The following is a 20,302-nucleotide window of genomic DNA, read 5'->3' as shown; positions in this document are numbered from 1 at the left end:
TTCACTGCTGGTTTCCTGTAGTCATGATGGTGGCGCAAGCACCTGACAGCCGATTAAAGAATAGGCTTGGGGTGAGTACACCCCTGGATCCCTGGACAGGTAAGTGCCCAAATATATACAGTATTTGTAGCTGCTGACTTTTAATTTTTTTGGGGGGGCCGGAACTCCACTTTAATAAATATACCATTGATAGTGTTTTGTCATATCTATTCGATAGGTGCAAAAACAAATACCATTGATCCTGCTGGAAAGCTTATGAGCTGATAACTTTCTGTGCTCCCTGCCTGTGTTGCACTGTTTTCAGTTACACTGTTCTTAGCTCTCTCTATAAACTACTGAACCCTCCCCTCTATGTTATGGAGAAGTGGGTAGGAGGAGGTGTTTTGTAATCCTGTCATTGGGTAACAACCCTGCTCCCCCATAAGTGCAGAACAGTGAGTGGGTGTTGTTACCCTAGGACAGGAAATGTGTTCTTGGCAGGATTACCAGTGAAAATAAAGAAAATTAATGCAGCCATTAAATTTTGGGACTGTTAAGCTGCAATATATAAAATTTTTGTTCTTGGGTTTGATGCACTATAAAGCCCTTTACAACCAAGAGTTACTAAACGGTGATCAATACTGTAGGTGAAAAGTTGCCTTAGTCACCGATCACACCTCTGTGATTTAAAATCGTGAGATTTGTGGGCAATTTCAGCACGATTTCAGGTGTGAATTCTGAAGACTTTATTGCTTTATTGTTAGGATTTTCAATTATTTCTTGCAATTTGCAGTGCAATTTCCATTATATTCTATATATGTGAATCGGAACAAAACTGCAGAAAAGTAATGCAAGAACTACTTTAGAAATTGCAAATATTAAGACACGGGCATTCACTAGATGTGATTTCAATTCCCAAATTGCACAAGTATTACTGGGCACTTCTGTTTGTAGACCAAATATTTGTTATTTATTTATTTCAGGTACTTATATAGCACTGTCAATTTACACAGCACTTTACATATATATTGTACATTCACATCAGTCCCTAACCCTCAAGTGGTGTACAATATAATGTCCCTAACTTACATTCATACATACACACACTAGGGCCAATTTAGACAGCATCCAATTAGCCTACCAGCATGTCTTTGGAGTGTGGGAGGAAACCCACACAGACACAGGGAGAACATGCAAACTTCAGGCAGGAGGTGCTGTGGTTGGGATTTGAACCAATGACCCTAGTTCTGCTAGGCAGATGTGCTAACCAGGCACGGACTGATAATTTGGAAACTCAGGCACTGCCCGAGGGCCCGGGGTCAGTAGGGGGCCCCATGAGATGCCCCTGGTACCTTTTTCATAGGCTTTTTTGAGTTTGGGCAAGGACACAGGGGCCCCATGATCCCCTATTGCCTGGGGGCCCCATGAGTTGTCAGCCTACCCCTGGTGCTAACCATTTAGCCATTGTACTGATCCATTGTCATTATCTGAAAACTGTGGTGTATATAGCCAGCATTAGATACAAAACAGCACTGACCAAAAAAAAGAATCTCTCCCTCATGGCAATTTAAAGATGTTTTTAAAATTGTTCTTGTGAGTCAATTTTGAGCAATAATACCACCTATGATAAATTTTATTTAGGAGCGAGGTTAGGAAACATCTTGTCAACTCCAATCCTATTGTAATTATGTTATTAGGTAAGTCCTTTTATTTTGTTTTAGCAGAAGATACTTTTTGAAGAAAAAAAAAAAAAACGTTGACGTAAGCAGTTGCTTGTCTTACATGTACTACGTTTGATGTTCCAGGTAGTTCATGTAAGGATCTGCCTTGATTTACTTTGATTGACAAGACTCTTTCTATATATAAATATGCAACAACCAAGAAGATATAGCAGAGATCAGCAAAGGAGCAAGAGAGAAAATAGCTTGTAGAAAAGGTTTGAACTGTTTTTTTTGTTGTATAAGTGTAGTTTTTATAGACTGTTAACAGAGTCTTTCTTGTTTTGATTTATTGATGCTTTTATTATTATTTTTTTTAAATTTCCAGGTGAATACATTTTTAGATCATTTCAAATGTTTGTCAAGCATGTTAAAGATAATAATGTACCTATAGAAAACTTATGATTTGTTTACATTTTTTCTAAGGTTTTTCTTTTTTATTATTTTTATTCCTAAATGTAATTTTAAATCCATGTTTCAGATTTATTCAGTATAAAACAATACTTTTAGAGACATGAGCCTGTGTTTTTTTTTTCTATAAAATAGTGTATTGTATAAGATATTTAAGTTAACAAAATAGCTTTCTTAGATCTCTGTTTATTTAGGTTGAAAAGTTAGAAAAGTACACATTCTTTAACTTCTGAAGCTTGCTTCAACTGCCAGACTTTAGAGGTTATTTAAAACAAGCAAATAATGAAAAAAATGTTTTTTTTTTGTTAAGCTAATTTGCTGCGCTAGCCTGCAGGGAAGGAAGGAATGTCTGGATGGAGATGGCAACCTCACAAAAAAGTTTAACAAATTACGGAGGGATTTTTCCTGGTTTTTTTTATACCTGTTCTTTACTTTCTTTATCTTAAAAAGGAATGTTGCAGTGCCAGCAATAGTGATTATTCACATCTTTTCTGTCCATTTATATCTTCCTGACTGTTGATGTAGTCAAATCAAATTGAGTAGAGAAAGTTTATTTAACTTTAAACCAAGTAGAATTTTATATATATATGGGCAGATTCACTAAAAGCGGTGAATACAGAATCTGGTGCAGCAGTGAATAGTAACCAATCAGCTTTCAGGTTTCATTGTCAAAGCTTAACTGAACAAGTTGAAGGTAGAAGCTGATTAGTTACTGTGCACAGCTGCACCAGATTCTGTGTGCAACAGTTTTAGGAAATCTGCTCCATAGTATAATATGGGGGCGGCACAGTGGCTTAGTGGCTAGCACGCCTGCCGTGCGGTAAATGGGTCATGGGTTCATTTCCCAAACATGACACCTCCTGCATGGAGTTTGCATGTTCTCCTTGTGCTTGTGTGGGTTTCCTCTAGGTACTCCGGTTTCCTCCCACACTCCAAAGACATGCTGGTAGGTTAATTGGCTCCTGTCTAAATTGTCCTAGTTTCATCCCTGGCCACACGGGATCTCCTGCATGGTAGGGGTTGGGGAAAGACCTGGCAACCTACCCTGTAAAATAATTGCTAAGAGAATTCATGGAAAAAGTCACTTACAAGTTACAGTCCATGCAATCACCAAGGGACAGATACAACTGAATGGATAGAGAGAGAGAGAGAGTATAATACGGCATTATGTACATTATTTTGTACACTGCAAGAGTCATATTTACAATTGTTATCTGTGAAGACGCAAGCGATATCATGAAGCTTTACATGATTTCTACTTATTTGGCTGAATAGGAACATTTATTTTTTTCAAGGCAAATAAAAATGCAAAAAACAATGTAAAATATTTATCAGATCTATTTACAAGGTATCTAGATTAAAAAAAATAAATAAATGGATCAGTGAAGAGTTAGAACCCATGTCATTTTGTTTTTCCTTTTTTGATGTATGTATCACTGTTGAGTGGATCCAGCCTCTCTGTGTTCTGGTGACCATTGTCACTGGGACTAAAAATGAGGGAGAATCCAAAATTTTGATTATTCACTTGAGGAGGAAGGGGGAAAACTTAATGTTATAACTGTCTAAACCTGGCCATAGACAGCTTTTCTTTTGAAAATTTTGGTGATAATGTACACCACCTAAAATCTGACTTTTTTTTTTTAAAGGCTGTAGAATGATCTTTCCTCACGGTGGCATGTTTGTTATGTTTAGGCTCCATGCACACTAGCATTTTTTTAAGCTCCTACAGCTGTTATTAGCTTTTTTTTTCCAACTCCTAGAAGCTAAATAGTGTTATCCTATGTTTCCATGCACACTATTTTAGGCTATTAATATTTCTTGAGCTTCAGCATCTAGGAGCAGAAAAAAATTGTTCTGTAGAGTTTTTGGAGCATTTTTCCAGCAGAAAATAAACCGCAAAATGCTCCTAAATGCTCAAAAAACGCTGCTTACAGCTTTTTTCTAGCATTTCCTCTACATGTACTGTAAAAACACTAATTAAACACTAACACCCCTAAACGCTACTAAAATGCTACTACTAGTGTTTTCTATCCAGCATTTTTTTCCCAGCATTTTTGTGTGCAAGGAGCCTTAATCATTTGTTTTGTAGTTTGCATTTTTTTCACCATTTTTCACTTTGCCCAACAACTTTTGTTCTGAGTTGTTAGAAATGTAAAAAATAATTGAAGGTAAAACAAAGCTAACAATGGCTTTACAAGGAAACCTTAGTACTATAGCTGTCTTATACAGGTGAAACTCAAAAAATTAGAATATTGTGCAAAAGTTCATTTATTTCAGTAATGCAACTTAAAAGGTGAAACTAATATATGAGATAGACTCATTACATGCAAAGCAAGGTAGTTCAAGCCATGATTTGTCATAATTATGATGATTATGGCTTACAGCTCATGAAAACCCCAAATCCACAATCTCAGAAAATTAGAATATTACATGCAATCAACAAAAAAAGGATTGTACATAGAACAATATCGGACCTCTGAAAAGTATAAGCAATGCATATGTACTCAGTACTTGGTTTGGGCCCCTTTTGCAGCAATTACTGCCTCAATGCGGCGTGGCATGGAAGCTGTGGCACTGCTGAGGTGTTATGGAAGACTAGGATGCTTCAATAGCAGCCTTCAGCTCTTCTGAATTGTTCAGTCTCATGTCTCTCATCTTTCTCTTGGCAATGCCCCATAGATTCTCTATGGGGTTCAGGTCAGGCGAGTTTGCTGGCCAATCAAGCACAGTAATCCCATGGTCATTGAACCAGGTTTTGGTGCTTTTGGCAGTGTGGGCAGGTGCCAAGTCCTGCTGGAAAATTATGTCAGCATCCCCTTAAAGCTCATCTGTAGAAGGAAGCATGAAGTGCTCCAAAATCTTCTGTTAGACGGCTGCGCTGACCCTGGACTTAATGAAGCACAGTAGACTAACACCAGCAGATGACATGGCTCCCCAAATCAACACAGACTGTGGAAACTTCACACTGGACTTCAAGCATCTTGCAGTGTGTGCCTCTCCATTCTTCCTCCATACTCTGGGTCCTTGGTTTCCAAATGAGATACAAAAGTTGCTCTCATCAGAAAAGAGGACTTTGGATCACTGAGCAGCAGACCAGGTCTGTTTTTCTTTAGCCCAGGTAAGACGCTTCTGACTTTGTTTGTTGTTCAGGAGCAGCTTGACAAGAGGAATACGACATTTGAAGCCCATGTCCAGGATCCGTCTGTGTGTGGTGGCTCTTGATGCACTGACTCCAGCCTCAGTCCACTCCTTGTGAAAGTCCCCAACACTTTTGAATAGCCTTTTCCTGACAATCCTCTCCAGGCTGTGGTCATCCCTGCTACTTGTGCACCTTTTTCTTCCACACTTTTCCCTTGCACATAACTTTCTATTAATGTGCTTTGATACAGCACTTTGGGAACATCCAACTTCTTTTGCACTTACCTTTTGAGGCTTTCCCTCCTTATGGAGGGTGTCAATGATGGTTTTCTGTACAACTGTCAGGTCAGCAGTCTTTCCCATGATTGTGATTCTGTCAGGGCAGGGCTGTGGAATGGACAGGTAGGCCTAGTGGCAGGGTAACGCACTGGCTGACGACAACCACCACCAACAGACCGAAGTCCCTCAGGGCGCGGAGTCTAAGTCCCAGGCTGCCCTTCACCAGGGCCCCTGATGGTGGGGATGGACTTGACGCAGCCAGGAACCAGGTCGCTGCCCCTGAGACACCCCGGCTGCGGTAATGGCCGCCACCAATAGCGTGTAGCTGGTGAGAATGACAATAGCGTAGTCAGGCAAGCTGGGTCGACAACAACGGGACAAAACGGTACAGAACAGTAGACAGAGAATAACAGGTCACGGGCCGGGTTCAGCAACGGAGGGTCAGATCGAAGGAAAACACAGAGAATGGTCAGGTCACAAACCAAGTCAAATACCAGAAGAGTCACGAGCATATACACAGAGCTGTAGCAAGACAAAGACACAAGACACAAGTGCAAAGAGCATGTGCGGGCCACAGGCTTATATGTCATCAGCCACACCCCTCTGGGGGATGGACCTCAGAGACCAGAAGGCATAAAAGGATTCCCACCATGCACAGCAGAGTCCAAGATGGACGCCAGCACATGGAGTAACATAACCTCAGGGAAAAGGTAGGACCTTGACAGATTCCTGCTGAACCAGACTGAGAGACCATTTAAAGGCTCAGGAACCCTTTGCAGGTGTTATGGCTTAATTAGCTGATTAGAGTGGGACACTTTGAGCCAAGAATATTGCACCTTTTCACAATATTCTAATTTTCTGAGATTGTTGATTTGGGGTTTTCATGAGCTGTAAGCCATAATCATCACAATTATGACAAATCACGGCTTGAGCTATCTTGCTTTGCATGTAATGAGTCTATCTCATATATTAGTTTCACCTTTTAAGTTGCATTACTGAAATAAATGAACTTTTGCACGATATTCTAATTTTTCAAGTTTCACCTGTATATAAATATGCATTTTGCTATAATGGATTCACTTGTTTGGCTTCTACTACTCACAACCTCTTTTGTGAGGGGAAAACTGCATGTCTGTACCATACAAAATGCCCACAATGAAAGTTCTATCTTGACTTTGCTTAAAGCATGAGCACAAAAAAAATTTGAATATATGGGCCTATTTGGGCATACATGGTTATTGTATTTTCACACTTCTTCTTGATTTATCATTGTTTTATGTAGGTAACAAGTGGCCTTTGTAAACAATGAATCAGAAAAGTGTTGTCCTGGTTTCCCTGCAACTTCTGGTTTTAAACAGCTGCTTGAGTACTTTGGCCATCTCCAACTTCAGCCTGAGAACATTCATTGGCTGTGCTGTTAGGGAATTCACCTTCTTGGCTAAGAAACCGGGCTGTAAGGGTTTGCGTGTTACAACAGATGCCTGTTGGGGGCGCTGTGAAACTTGGGAGGTAAGCACCTTTAAATGATTTTAGTAAATAGTCTTTTCCATAATTCCACTTCTGCTAGATAGGTTTTAGCTATCTTTCTATGTTTGTGGACACTTGACCATGAGACATTTATGAGCTTGTTGGATAACCCATTCGGTATGGAATAGAAAAAACCCCTGTGCTTAAATGGACGGTCCCTACCCTTAGCTGCTGACACCTACCTTCAACCACAAAGTAAATGACTACAAAAAAATGGTGTAGCGCTGAATAAATACTAACGTGTGCATTAATCAATAATCAGATAATGCAAATACATAAAATATACATAAAATATATGGCGCCCATGCCAGAACTGACGTCACCGTGCACCGGAAGCTGAGTCACTGCGTACCGACGCGTTGCGTCACGATCACGTTACTTCTTCAGGGTATCAGGGTATACCCTGAAGAAGTCACGTGATCGTGACGCAACGCGTCAGTATGCAGTGACAGGACTTCCGGTGCGCGGTGACATCAGTTATGGCGTGGGCGCCATATTGGAACACCAGGAACCATGCCAATACACCCATAGTATGGGGAAAACCTGAACATTCCTGTATATCATGTGAGTGGGCATTTATTTATATATATTTGATGGATTAAATATGGATTCACACTATGGAGGATCTTTGTTTATTTTTGTTATGATCCTTTTGTGTGAGCAACTGCTTATGAGAGCTCAGGAGGAGTAATAGTCTGCGGGAGTATCCAGGAAGGTCCTTTTTGATGACGTGGTAATCCTTGTGAAAGCGTGGCTTATCCATAAAGCAAGCTGGCCCTTTTGGTCACTGAAAGGAGGTGAGGGGGCACTTTGGCCACTTAAGGATTCACGAGTTATTTGGCTCTATAGTCACCTCACGTTGTGCTGAAATTATCGACACGCGAGTCATTTGTGTGGTGCACCAATCAGCCTATTTTTTGGTTTATTAAGTGGACATTTATTAGTCATCACTTAGTGTGGTTTTGATGTTTGTACACTTGCACTTGTATATATATTTGTATTCCTGAAGGGGGAATCACATTGGTCACGTTTTTTTGTTTTTGATTCCCCAGATTGGGGATATACATACTGCTGGGGTTGCACTGTATATATCATATATTTTTGTATTTATTCACATATTTATGTTGACACGGTATATTTTATGTATTTGCATTGTCTGATTATTGATTAATGCACACGTTAGTATTTATTTAGCGCTACACCATTTTTTTGTAGTCCATTCGGTATGGAGTTTGCCAGCTATAACAGCCGTCACTCTTCTGGGAGTATTTCCCAAAGGTGTTTAGTAGATTTGAGGTCAGGGCTGAGTGCACGGCACTCAACTTTCTCAACACCAAATCCATCAATGTTTTTATAGAGCTGCCTATGTGTACAAGGGCATAGGCATGCTTTAACAGAAATGGGCCTTCCCCAAACTGTTACCCTAAGACTGGTAGTGTACAATTGTTTAAAGTGGCTCTGTACGTACCGTAGCATTAACAATACCCTTCACTGGAAATCCCCTGTAATTTGGAGGAGTATCAACATACGTTTTGCCATACAGTGTTTCTATGCAAGGGAGTAAGTAGCCCTACCAAAAAAAAAAATATTAACTACATTGACACATGCTGATGCCGATGGCTGGCACGGAACACATTATAACTATAGGTGCTCATGTGAACCTAACCTAAAACATTTATTTTAGCATATTTTGAAGATTAAATATAAAAAAGAAGTGATTCCTACCTTGGCTGCCTCAACCCTTGGCTACAGCTGAGATGCCCATGCACCCCAAATAATGGTTGGTGAAATTCTATGTATGTACCCTATAAGATGGCAGTTGGGCTATGCCAGGGGTGTCCAAACTATGGCCCTCCAAGTGTTTAGGAACTGCAAGTCCTATGAGGCCTTGCAAGACTCTGACATCCACGGGCAAGACACCCAGAGGCATGATGGGACTTGTAGTACTTCAATAGATGAAGGGCCATAGTTGGGACACCCCTGGGCTATGCACACAGATAATCTGATGATAAATTACATTTCAGACCTGTGTCCCATGTATAGGCTGCCCCCTAAGGGATATTTGCTAACTTAATAAATAAATAGATATAGCTATTGAACATTCCCTTCTATTGTTCACAGGCTTAGTAGTGCCCCCACATACAGTATGTTTGTTGTAGGTATCTTAAATCTTTTTTAATTTCTAAAAAAATAAAAAGTAACTTGATTTTTTTTTTTATAACAGAAACCTATCCTAGATCCACCCTACATAGATGCTTATCACAGAGTCTGCACCTACAACGAAACTAAGCTGGTTACTGTGAAATTGCCAAACTGCCTGCCCAGCGTGGACCCATTCTTCACTTACCCTGTGGCCATCAGATGTGACTGTGGGGTTTGCTCTACTGCAACTACGGAGTGTGAGGCGCTTTAAGAAATTCTCATTACCATCTAGCTTGCTCTGTTTATACATATATAATTGCATTAATTGGGCCAAAAAAAAAAATCACGTTTATGATACAATATGCCCAAAGCATTGATACAGGAGTTTTTCTTTCTCTGAGCCCATTGAAATATAGTTTAATTACCAGACAATCTTTTATTGTTCTGCTTACTTTAACAGGGAGACAGAACTGTTTGTTCTGTAGAGATGTAAGCATTCTACACCCTAAATACCATTGCCTGACTGGGGTTTCCTCGCTTCTAGTAGAAGCTGGGGCATGAGGGAGAACTTTTGCTCTCTGCATGTATACCTTATTCAGAGATAAAGGCATTAAATATTTTTTTAAAATTTTAGTCAAATCCCACTCTGTTCCTGTGAAATGATGAAAGCAACATCGGGCCATGCAATCACTTGTTTAACTCAAAGCTACTTTAGATTTTTACCTTGTAAGAATTTTTTGCAAATCAGACATTAATATCACAAAAAATTCCATAAAACATTGCCTTTAATTTCACATGTGTCAACATGCATGCAATATTACATATGACAGCTTTGGAAGTCAGGCCCCTTGTAAAGCTAGCAAAACACTATTAGAATTTTCAAAGGCATGTTTGTATAAACAATCGTATGAAAATTCATAGTACATTCGATGACTTAACAAATTTTGTTCCAAAGTTCTTCACATTTTTTAATTTTTTTTTTTTTTACATTTGACTTTCCCAAATGAAAAATTCATACCTTGTTAGAAATCTGTTTCAATAAAAAAAATTCCATCCTGCTCCTTTTAATGATTTAATGATTAGTGGTCTACAAACTGTGGATGCTTATCTTTATCTGGCCCTTGGGGCACCATTCCTCCTACTGATATGAGACATTATTCCTCCTACTGACACCAAGTATGAGACACCATGCCTTCAACTAACACCAACAGTGGGACAAAATTCTGCTAATGCTCTCTTTTCAATGATGGGGCACTATTCCGTCTACTGACACCAACAATGGGACATAATTTCTCCCAGGGACACCAATGATTGGGGCACTATTTTACCTTGTTTTTTTTAATCCCACTGATGCCGGGACATTTTCTACTCCCGCTGAGTTCTTTGTTGTATCTTCCTTCTCCTTGAGTTATCCTGCTTTAGTTAAACTGCTGTGTTCAACTGCTGTTTTGCACTCCAGCAGAAAATATACTACTTTGTTCAGTTGCTGTTTTGCACTCCAGCAGAAAATACACTACTGTGTTCAACTGCTGTTTTGCACTCCAGCAGAAAATGCACTCACGCAGGACAATTCCCCTCTCTGCGACTGCACCCGCTGTCTGTGACCTCCCCCATAAGCTGGTCTAAATTTATAGGAAGATGATCAAATGAGCAACCCCTCTTTGCCCCAATTAGGAACTGATAAGGATCACATGAATTTGGGGGAGGTTGGTCAAAATCAGACCAGACACAAACACAGGCCAAAGTCATCAAAGATGATTGATTCTCTGATCACAGAAAGGCAAAGGAGGTGAGAATCAATCACCACAAACAGACAAAAAGATCAAGGATTAATTATCCTGAGGTTTGCAGAAAGTCAGTGCATAGCAATGAGACAGTTTAAGGTGAAGATCACATAAGAGCATTTAATCTAAGTTTGCAGAAAGTCAGTGCGTAGCAGAGAGACAGTTTAAGGTGGAGATCAAATAACAGCATTTACCCTAAGTATGCAGAAAGTCAGTGCGTAGCAGGGAGACAATTTAAAGTGGAGATCACATAACAGCATTTACCTGTGAAAAAGCAGAGAGGACATGATCAGGGAGCTGTGTTCAACTGCTATTTGCACTCCAGCAGAAAATGCACTCACGCAGGACAATGCCCCCATCTGCGACTGTACCCCCGTGCACTAGGTATGTGCGCCCTCTCTGTTTTATGTTTTTTCTTGCATTTTATAATGTACAATTCATGTGTTTTAGTGCTTTTTAGTCATAAGTGCTGAATTATACCAGATTCCAAATTACCAATGCCCCTTCTGGCCAATGTAAATGTGGTCCCACGGATTTCTTAAAACAAGCTTGGTTTTCAGACTCCATTTGCTTTAACTGAAATTATGTCAAACATAAAAAACTCAAAGGCCCGGACATCTCACTTGGTTGGCAGCTGTACAGATAAAATCTCTACCTTGGACCGCCATTTTGAATTTTAGGTATTGTCATGGTCTGTAGTCAGGAAACTCTGAATGCAACAAACTGATAAAAAATAAGGCAGGAAGGTTTCATTTATTTATTTTTTTAACACACAGGTAACAGTTTAACTAAAACACAAACAATGGTTTTCGGTGAAGCAACAGAAACTGACCTTTAAATATGTATTGTACCATAATAAAATGGCTCCAAGGTACTAATCTAATAGTGTTAGAAAATGGATGCATTTTTTTTAATAAACTAAGGAATGCTATCCTGTCTTTGACAACTAGTCTTTAATATCTGTAGTCCTTTTTTGTTCAAAGTAAGGCATGAATTTCTTTGTGCGGCTAAAACGTCCAGTGACTGGTGAAAAATGTCCATTGGAAAACAAGGCACATATTGTGTATAGATACAATTCATATAAAATGATCACAGTGAGAGAGGAATAGATGGAGGAATACAGCGACTGCATCTTACGACATGGAGGTGTCACAGATCAAAGGCTCCGCAGAGGTGAATGGAACAGTCACTGGTCATGGCCTCCATGTTGTTTTTTTCATACAGTGGATATTCCCAACTCCATAGTATTTTTTTCTGAATGGTTGCTCCCATCACTGTACAATAGCACCAATCAATTCCTGGGAATGACCTTAGACAATTGAGCAAGAATTGCGACACTTCCCACAACGTTTTTTCTTCTTCTTTGGATGGAAGACTGTAAGGATTGCTTCATCAAATACATTCTTGAGCCCCTTCTGAGTCAGGGCTGAGCACTCTAAGTAGCACTGTGCTCCAATCTAAGGGCAAAAACAATAGAACGTTATGATGGCCCTCATCTTTAAATAGGTCAGGAAACACAGTTCCTTTTTTATAAACACTCAATGGGCTAGCACCAGTTTTTTCTGGTCTGCCCAGTGTCGTTTAACCCACTTCCTGTAAGCCCAGGGTGTCATGGACTTGCTCCCTGGGGATGTGTCATCATCATTGTGGAAGTCTGCCCCGTACAATGTTGTGCACTTATGTCAGCACCAATCTCTGTATCACTGATGACTGTCCATTGGTAGACAGGAAGATAGGAAGAAGAGGAAACAGAAAAGAGAGAGGGCGCACCAGCCTAGTTTATTATCCAAAATACATTTACTATAAATCCAAATTAAAACTACTCACAAGCATAGAAGAAATACATGCTCATCACGCCTAGAAGAAATGGTAGTTTTTATTTGGATTTATATTGAATGTTTTTTGGATAATGCACTAGGCTGGTATGCCCTCTCTCTTTACTGTTTTCTCCTGCTTACTACAAATCACCCCCAAGTCCTAGAGGGCAGCAAGGCTATATGTGACTTTCCATATGATCTCCTGTACACCAACAGGGGTACCACACTTATGCGCAGGAGGCTATTCTTGTTGTAGGAGAAAGAGGACCCTGTGTATCCCCTGATTTGCCAAAATACATCTAAAAGTGGTTTTAAAGGTTACATTTTTTTTCTTTAAAATAACAAACATGTCATACTTACTGTTCTTGCTCTGTGCAATGGCTTTGCACAAAGCAGCCCCAATCCTCCACTTCTCAGGTCCCCCACTGGTTCTTCTGGCCGCTCCCCCTTGCCGAGTGACCCCAGAGCAAGCTGCTTGCTCTGGGGGCACTCATGCGTGCTCGCAACCAAGCCAGCTCTGTGTGTCTCAGTCCTAGCCCCCTGCTCCCTCCTCACTGGCTGTGATTGACAGCAGCGAGAGACAATGGCTCCCACTGCTGTGCCTCAAGCAAAGAAGAGAGAGACACCTGGGAGAGCTGCTGTTCTCATGCACATCGCTGGATCGAGATCGGGCTCAGGTAAGTATTAGGATGGGCTGTGGAGGAAGCTGCAAACTGAAAGTGGTTGTACAGGGTGAAGGTTTTTTGCATTCTATGCATGAAGGTAAAAAACCTTCACCCTGTACAACCACTTTAAAAAAGGTAAGAACACTAAAAACAATCCAGGGTGAGAAGACTGGATTTGGATTATATAATGTATAGGTAGCAATGAGATTAAAACTTTCCGATGCTAACTGCAAGATCAATGGATACTTGTAGCCCCAAAACTGTATAGGCAAGAGACCCCACCCCATCTTTGGCTCTTGCAACTCTGCTTCCTCATGACCAGTGAAATAAGACCATGGGTAACTGCCTAGTTTTCTTCCCCTGAACTTGTTGTTGTTATATTTATCCCTTCACCTGATATTAGAACCTGATCAGTATTAGAAAACCTACCATCTTTGCAAGTTTCATTCCTTGTTCATAGGTAATTGGTTTTTCTTTCATATGGAGAAGTCGAGCCAGTGTTTTTGGGTCATCTCGTAGATCAATCTACAAGAAAAATAAGATGTACAAACTGGTAAACCTTAAGATCCACATTTCTTTAACCTTTCTTAACCTTTGATCTTTAACCTTTCTTAACCTTTGATCTTTAACCTTTCTTGATAGTAATGTTGCATTACACCTATCTGCAAAGACCCATCAAAATGCAGGATATTATAACTCATCCAGCATTGCTTACAATTGCAATTCCAAACAGTATCATTTCCACCACTAAGCTTCACAGTTAATTGAAGCTGAGGTAAGTTGAGGTTAATCTACAATAGTATATACAAAAAATCACCAGCGCAAAAAAATAGTGAAATAATTCCTAAATAAATGCTGCTGCTCCTAATTGTAAACACTAATAAAATTTTTTTGTTAATTTACAATAGTGTCTTTGGTTTTCTGTAACTATGTCTACTATTACGGTTACCAAACAACTCTATCTTTGATCAGTCCTCAGCAAAGACTTTTAGAAGGCCTGGTAATTGCCTATACAGTATGTTCAATGGCAAACTGTAAGCTTGCTCCAATGTTTTGTTTGGACAGCAACTGTTTTTTTTTTTTACACAACTTTCATGGAGGCTGAAATTGTGAAATCTCTTTCTGATTGTACTTGCAAACACCTCCCCATGACTCAATATTTTTATGTTTTTTTTTTTTTCTTTTAGTATCAATAGGTCAGTTCTTGGGTGTGCTGGGTTAGCCAGTCCTGGACTAGCAGTTTGAAATGTGCACCACTACCTGTTGATTTTGTCCCTTACAGTGAAATGATTGATTTCAAACCGTTTTGTGATATTTTGCCAAACTCAAGCATTTACAACTTTTTTTCTAAAGGCCTTGGGCAGCCCATAGATGATTCGATTTTTTTTTCTTCCACCTCAGGTGGAAGGAAAATCACTCGACTCTCCATCAACACAGCCAGTGTCAGTCGCAGTCAAAAATCTGACAGGCTGTTTGTACTCAAGTCAGTCGATGGATCAACTTGGGGACAATCAGTCTGTCCATACATGGATCTAATCTCCTCTGCTGAACCAGCCGAATTTTGATCCATATACGGCCAACTTTAGGGAATGCATGATGACACCAAACATTCCAGTAGCAAAGAGAAACACCAGACCTTGGATGTGTAAGGTTTAAATAACACTAGTTCCATCTGCATACTCCTAAAGAGGTTCTAACCATTGGTACCTCATTTGGATCAATAGAACATTGGATTCTAATTTCATGGATTTGAAGTGGTGGTAAATGTAGGATTGAAATTGAAAAAATACAATTTCCACTTGACAGATGTGCATTTTTTGTTTATTTACATCATTAAAATATCTACACCGTGTCAGTTTTGTCTCATTTTTTCACATATACCACCTTTATCTGCAAGCAATAATAAATCAAGACCTTATGTTATCCTGGTCAAATATCTATAGAGGGCACTTGATGTTCTATATGAGTGTAGTGTGTGAGAAAATAAGATACAGGCCCAGAATTTAAATTTTATTTGTTTCCAGTACAACATTTCAAAAGCCTTGAATATGCCAATCAGTACTGTTAAATCACTTATTAAGAAGTGGAAAGTCCAAGCTAAGGTCAGATAGACCAAGAAAGATTGCAGCCATAACTGCCAGAAGAATTGTTTGGGATACAAAGAGAAACCCATAGGTTTCTGCCAGGGTATGCAAACATTTGAGCACAACTGTACACATGTATATGCCAGGGCCACTTTTTTTTAGCTCCCTAAAGTCCTGTACAGTTCAGTACATTTACCTGTGTTCCTATTAGGACATAAGGTACATGTGGCATGTAGGCTCTGACTTCTGACACCCATTCCTCCTGGACATTGTGATACGAAGCTGGATTGACGACTGAGAAGCAAATCAGAAACACATCTGTATTTGGGTATGAGAGAGGTCGAAGCTGGTCATAATCTTCCTGTAGAAAAGAAAATGTATTATATAGTATGAAACATCTCTGTCAGTCGGTGCGTCATTTTTGCTTTGTGCATCCATGTATTATGTATAAATAATGCATTAAAGAGGCCTCATTAATCAAAGTTTCAGATATGTCTTAGTTTAAACAATCAGATTCAAATTCACCCCGAAGGATGACACAAGAAGAATTAAAGAAAGGTTCTGATTGGGTGCTAAATGGCAAATCTGCTATAATTCCTTTTTTCTTATCTAGCCGCATTGCTTTCTGCTACCTTGTGTTCATTTAGATATTAATTTAGCACAGAAATACATGACCTATAGTTTGGTGCTTTTCCCTATTTCCATTAAACCAGCTCAGTTGGGAAGGATAATTAAATGGGATTGGGGTGGCAGCTGTATACTTTGTGATGCCTTCAGCAACTCAGATCAGAGGAAGTCTATTTCTCTACACGATTCTTATTTAAGACATTCTTAAATCGGAATTTCAGGCAAAATGTTAAAGCAGTAATAAACCCTAAAGCAAACATTAATTTTTTGGCAGCTTACTAAATCCTTTCAATAAATGTTTATTGAAAAATGTTTCCAAGTATACAATGTAACCTCTGTTATATTTACAAATAGAAACCTGTAATCAATAGTTTACCAGCTGAGGCGGTAGTACATCATACACAGAAACCGTAACAAAAACAAAGCTTATGGTGCATCAGAGTGGTCCCTTGACCATGTTGCATCAAAGGAAGAACATCAGAAGTAACAAAAGAACAGTCATACACCCTGAGAAAGCGGGCGTTGGTGCGTGAAATATCAATGTATAAAAATGCACTATTCAGGTAATAAAACAAAAAAGTACATAAGAACAACGCACAAATCATCCCTGCGGAAGAGCCTGGAAAATAAGGAAAAAAGAAGAAAAGAGAAAGGGAGAGAAAGAAAGAGAAGTAGGAGAGGACATCAAGGCGCTCAAGCTTGGGCCCCGAGTCTCGATGTTTATAGTAATGTGTAACTGGCTATTGACATAGTAGGATGGGCACGTTGGATCCAAGGGGTCTATATTTTGAGAAATTTCTCATGTGTATATAAAAGGATGCTGGAAATCTTTTCATTAATGAAAAAAAAAATCCAAGCAGCAGCTGCCTTCCGTAAAGGGTGTGAACTGTTGTTTCCAAGCTTTTGCTATAGTATGTTTTGCCGCCAGGAATAAATAAGTAGCCAGTTTAAATTGGTATTTAGGAGGCCCGGCGGTTTCAGGTGTAACAGAACATACCACTGATCTTTAGAGAAGGGTCAGGTTAATAATGATTGTAAGAGTTTAAGGACTTTTGTGTAAAACCAGGTGAGCAGGGGGCATGTCCACCACACATGGAGGACATTTCTGGGAGTAGAACAGCCCCTGAAGCAGGTACCGGGGGCAGAAGGATGAAGGTGTGCTAAGCGAGATGGGACCAGGTAGCATCTCGTGACAGTTTTAAATGACGATTCAATAGTGAGAACATTAATAGGGCAGGAAGAAAAAATAGTAAATTAACATTTTTTATCTGCAAGAAATGTGCATGAATTATATTTTTTTAAAGTGAACTTATCCTTAGGGGCAGCACAGTGAATACATGGTTAGCACTTCTGCCTGGCAATACTGGGGTCATTGGTTCAAATCCTAACCATGGCACTACCTGCCTGGAGTTTGCCTGTTCTTCCTGTGCCTGCGTGGGTTTCCTCCGGGTACTCCGGTTTCCTCCCTCACTCCAAAGACATGCTGGTAGGTTAATTGGCTCCTGTCTAAATTGCCCCTAGTATGTGTATGTATGAATGTGAATTAAGGACTTTAGATTATACATCTCTTGAGGGTTAGGGACAGATGTGAATGTACTATATATATATGTAAAGCACTGCATACATTGTTGGCACTATAAAACTACCTGTAATAATAATGTCAGTGTGCTCCAGATTTGTGACCAGCAGCCCCTAACTTTGATGCTTTTAAGATTCCTTTCCCACCAGGAAACATAAGTGTGGCAGCTTACTAATTCCTATATGTGATGGCTGCATTAGTTTTCTTTTTTAGACTTTCTTTCCTTTATTTCTACCTGATCTGGCCAGTAAGTATGTTATTTTTCAACAGAACTAGCTCTCCTACAAAAAGTAGCAGTTAGAGTTTTGAGACAAACCATTTACCACTGACAGGAGTGCTTCCAATGATCAGCTTTTATTTATTCATATAAAACCTTTGTCCCAAAAGAAAAAAAAATGTTGCTGCAACTGCTTGTGTAACTGCAGTGTGAACTGAAGTTTGGCTTCAATTTGTTAGCGTATCTAAATCTGCTAATCCATGTAACACTCCCCTCCCCCTTGACTGACAATGCTGCTGTCCAAAGGCACTCCCTGTGCTCCCTCATCCAGAGTTGGGGTACTCTAATACAGGAGGTGTATTGCTGGCCAGATCACCAGGTAAAAACAAAGGGAAAAACAAAAAAAGAAAACGAATTCAGCCACCACATCTAATGATTGGTAAATTGAAATATATCACATTGTTGGCTTTGGGTTTAATACTGCTTTACGTATTGTAGTTATGTGTTCATTTAAATATCATTAAAATTGATTTTTACATTGAGTTAGTAGAAGGACCTGAATGTAGCTTGGTTTTAGCCTCTTGCCTCTACAGCAGGGCTCAGGCTGGAGGGAAGAGAAACACTAGGAGCCAATCAGGAAAGCCACACACACAGGGGATTATAATTCTTAATGCTTACAGGTGGAGCGAGCAAATGCATGAGCTATGCTATGCTATGCTGATGCTTCTTCACTGTCTAATCACATATGCCTGTGGCAGGGAGCTGACCAACTTGCATATCTTAGCTGAAGCAAATAATAATCAGGTCAACAGCGTGGCTGAACTGTCTGACAGAGCAGTGTAATTCTCAGGGCTGGCTGGACAGAAATTAAAATTCTTTGTCATGTAAAATGGTTCCAATATATGTTTTTCATATGTTTATTAAAGTGGTAGTAAACCGCCCTAAAAAAAAAATCCTCTGAAAAATATTGTCATCATGTGCTAGTACGCATTGCATACTAGCACATTATGAAAGACTTACCTTAGAACGAAGCTCTCCAGTGGCGCGCTAACAGGGCTAACCATCTTCAGCAAGTCCTTCTTCTGGCTTTGCGGGCTCTGGCAACTTCATTGGGCAAGCCATGATGACGTCACTCCTGCGCATGTCCACGGAGCTCTGAAGGAACAGCACGGGTATGCTGTTCCTTCAGAGCATATGTGCCGGTGACGTCATCAGCTGCAGGGACCCTGAATATCTCCTAAATGGTGCATGCTTAGGAGATATTCCTTGTACTTACAGGTAAGCTTTATTAGAAGCTTACCTGTAGGTAAAAGTGTCCAGTGGGAGGTTTAGAGATGAGCGAATTTCTCAAAAATTCGATTCGGCTGATTCGGCGAATTCCAGTGTGAAATTCGATTCGATGCGAATTTCTTCGCTACGAAGATGACTTATAAAAAGGGTTTCTAGGCTTCAGAGAGCCTTTAAATTAGTGCAGAACACTGTACCTTTAATTTAAATGCCCTTGGAGATGAGGAAAGAGAAGGAGAAGGAGAAGGAGAAGGATGAGAAGAAGGAGAAGGAGAAGGATGAGAAGAAGGAGAAGGAGAAGGATGAGAAGAAGGAGAAGGAGAAGGATGAGGAGAAGGAGAAGGATGAGAAGAAGGAGAAGGATGAGAAGAAGGAGAAGGAGAAGGATGAGAAGAAGGAGAAGGATGAGAAGAAGGAGAAGGAGAAGGATGAGAAGATGGAGAAGGAGAAGGATGAGAAGAAGGAGAAGGAGAAGGATGAGAAGAAGGAGAAGGAGAAGGATGAGAAGAAGGAGAAGGAGAAGGATGAGAAGAAGGAGAAGGATGAGGAGAAGGAGAAGGATGAGAAGAAGGAGAAGGATGAGAAGAAGGAGAAGGATGAGAAGAAGGAGAAGGATGAGAAGAAGGAGAAGGATGAGAAGAAGGAGAAGGATGAGAAGAAGGAGAAGGATGAGAAGAAGGAGAAGGAGAAGGAGAAGGAAAAGCAGAAGGAGAAGGATGAGAAGAAGGAAAAGGAGAAGGATGAGAAGATGGAGAAGGAGAAGGATGAGAAGAAGGAGAAGGAGAAGGATGAGAAGAAGGAGAAGGATGAGAAGATGGAGAAGGAGAAGGATGAGAAGAAGGAGAAGGAGAAGGATGAGAAGAAGGAGAAGGAGAAGGATGAGAAGAAGGAGAAGGATGAGAAGAAGGAGAAGGATGAGAAGAAGGAGAAGGAGAAGGATGAGAAGAAGGAGAAGGAGAAGGATGAGAAGAAGGAGAAGGATGAGAAGAAGGAGAAGGAGAAGGATGAGAAGAAGGAGAAGGAGAAGGATGAGAAGAAGGAGAAGGAT

General features: G+C 40.0%; 2 protein-coding genes across 2 annotated transcripts in view; one reads left to right on the top strand and one right to left on the bottom strand.

The window, feature by feature from the left end:
• The first annotated feature begins 1,877 nt into the window (after positions 1-1,877).
• On the top strand, positions 1,878-10,252 carry GPHB5 (glycoprotein hormone subunit beta 5). The gene is made up of 3 exons (XM_089687485.1): positions 1,878-1,915; positions 6,808-7,034; positions 9,277-10,252. The coding sequence occupies exons 2-3, from the start codon at positions 6,831-6,833 to the stop codon at positions 9,463-9,465; spliced, it is 393 nt and encodes a 130-aa protein (XP_089543611.1). The 5' UTR covers positions 1,878-1,915; positions 6,808-6,830; the 3' UTR covers positions 9,466-10,252.
• Positions 10,253-11,721: 1,469 nt separating this feature from the next.
• RHOJ (ras homolog family member J) overlaps positions 11,722-20,302 on the bottom strand; it is a 133,399-nt gene continuing 124,818 nt past the window's right edge. The window contains exons 3-5 of the mRNA XM_089687484.1: positions 15,741-15,905; positions 13,890-13,985; positions 11,722-12,435 (exon numbers count right to left, since the gene is read on the bottom strand). Coding sequence (XP_089543610.1) covers positions 12,289-12,435; positions 13,890-13,985; positions 15,741-15,905 — 408 coding nt within the window. The 3' untranslated portion in view covers positions 11,722-12,288. The remainder of the gene's footprint in view (positions 12,436-13,889; positions 13,986-15,740; positions 15,906-20,302) is intronic.

This window comes from Staurois parvus, unplaced genomic scaffold (assembly GCF_062004578.1).
Source record: "Staurois parvus isolate SC_StPar_1 unplaced genomic scaffold, SC_StPar_1.0 ptg000426l, whole genome shotgun sequence".
Taxonomy (NCBI): domain Eukaryota; kingdom Metazoa; phylum Chordata; class Amphibia; order Anura; family Ranidae; genus Staurois; species Staurois parvus.
This window is presented reverse-complemented; position numbering and strand designations above follow the sequence as displayed.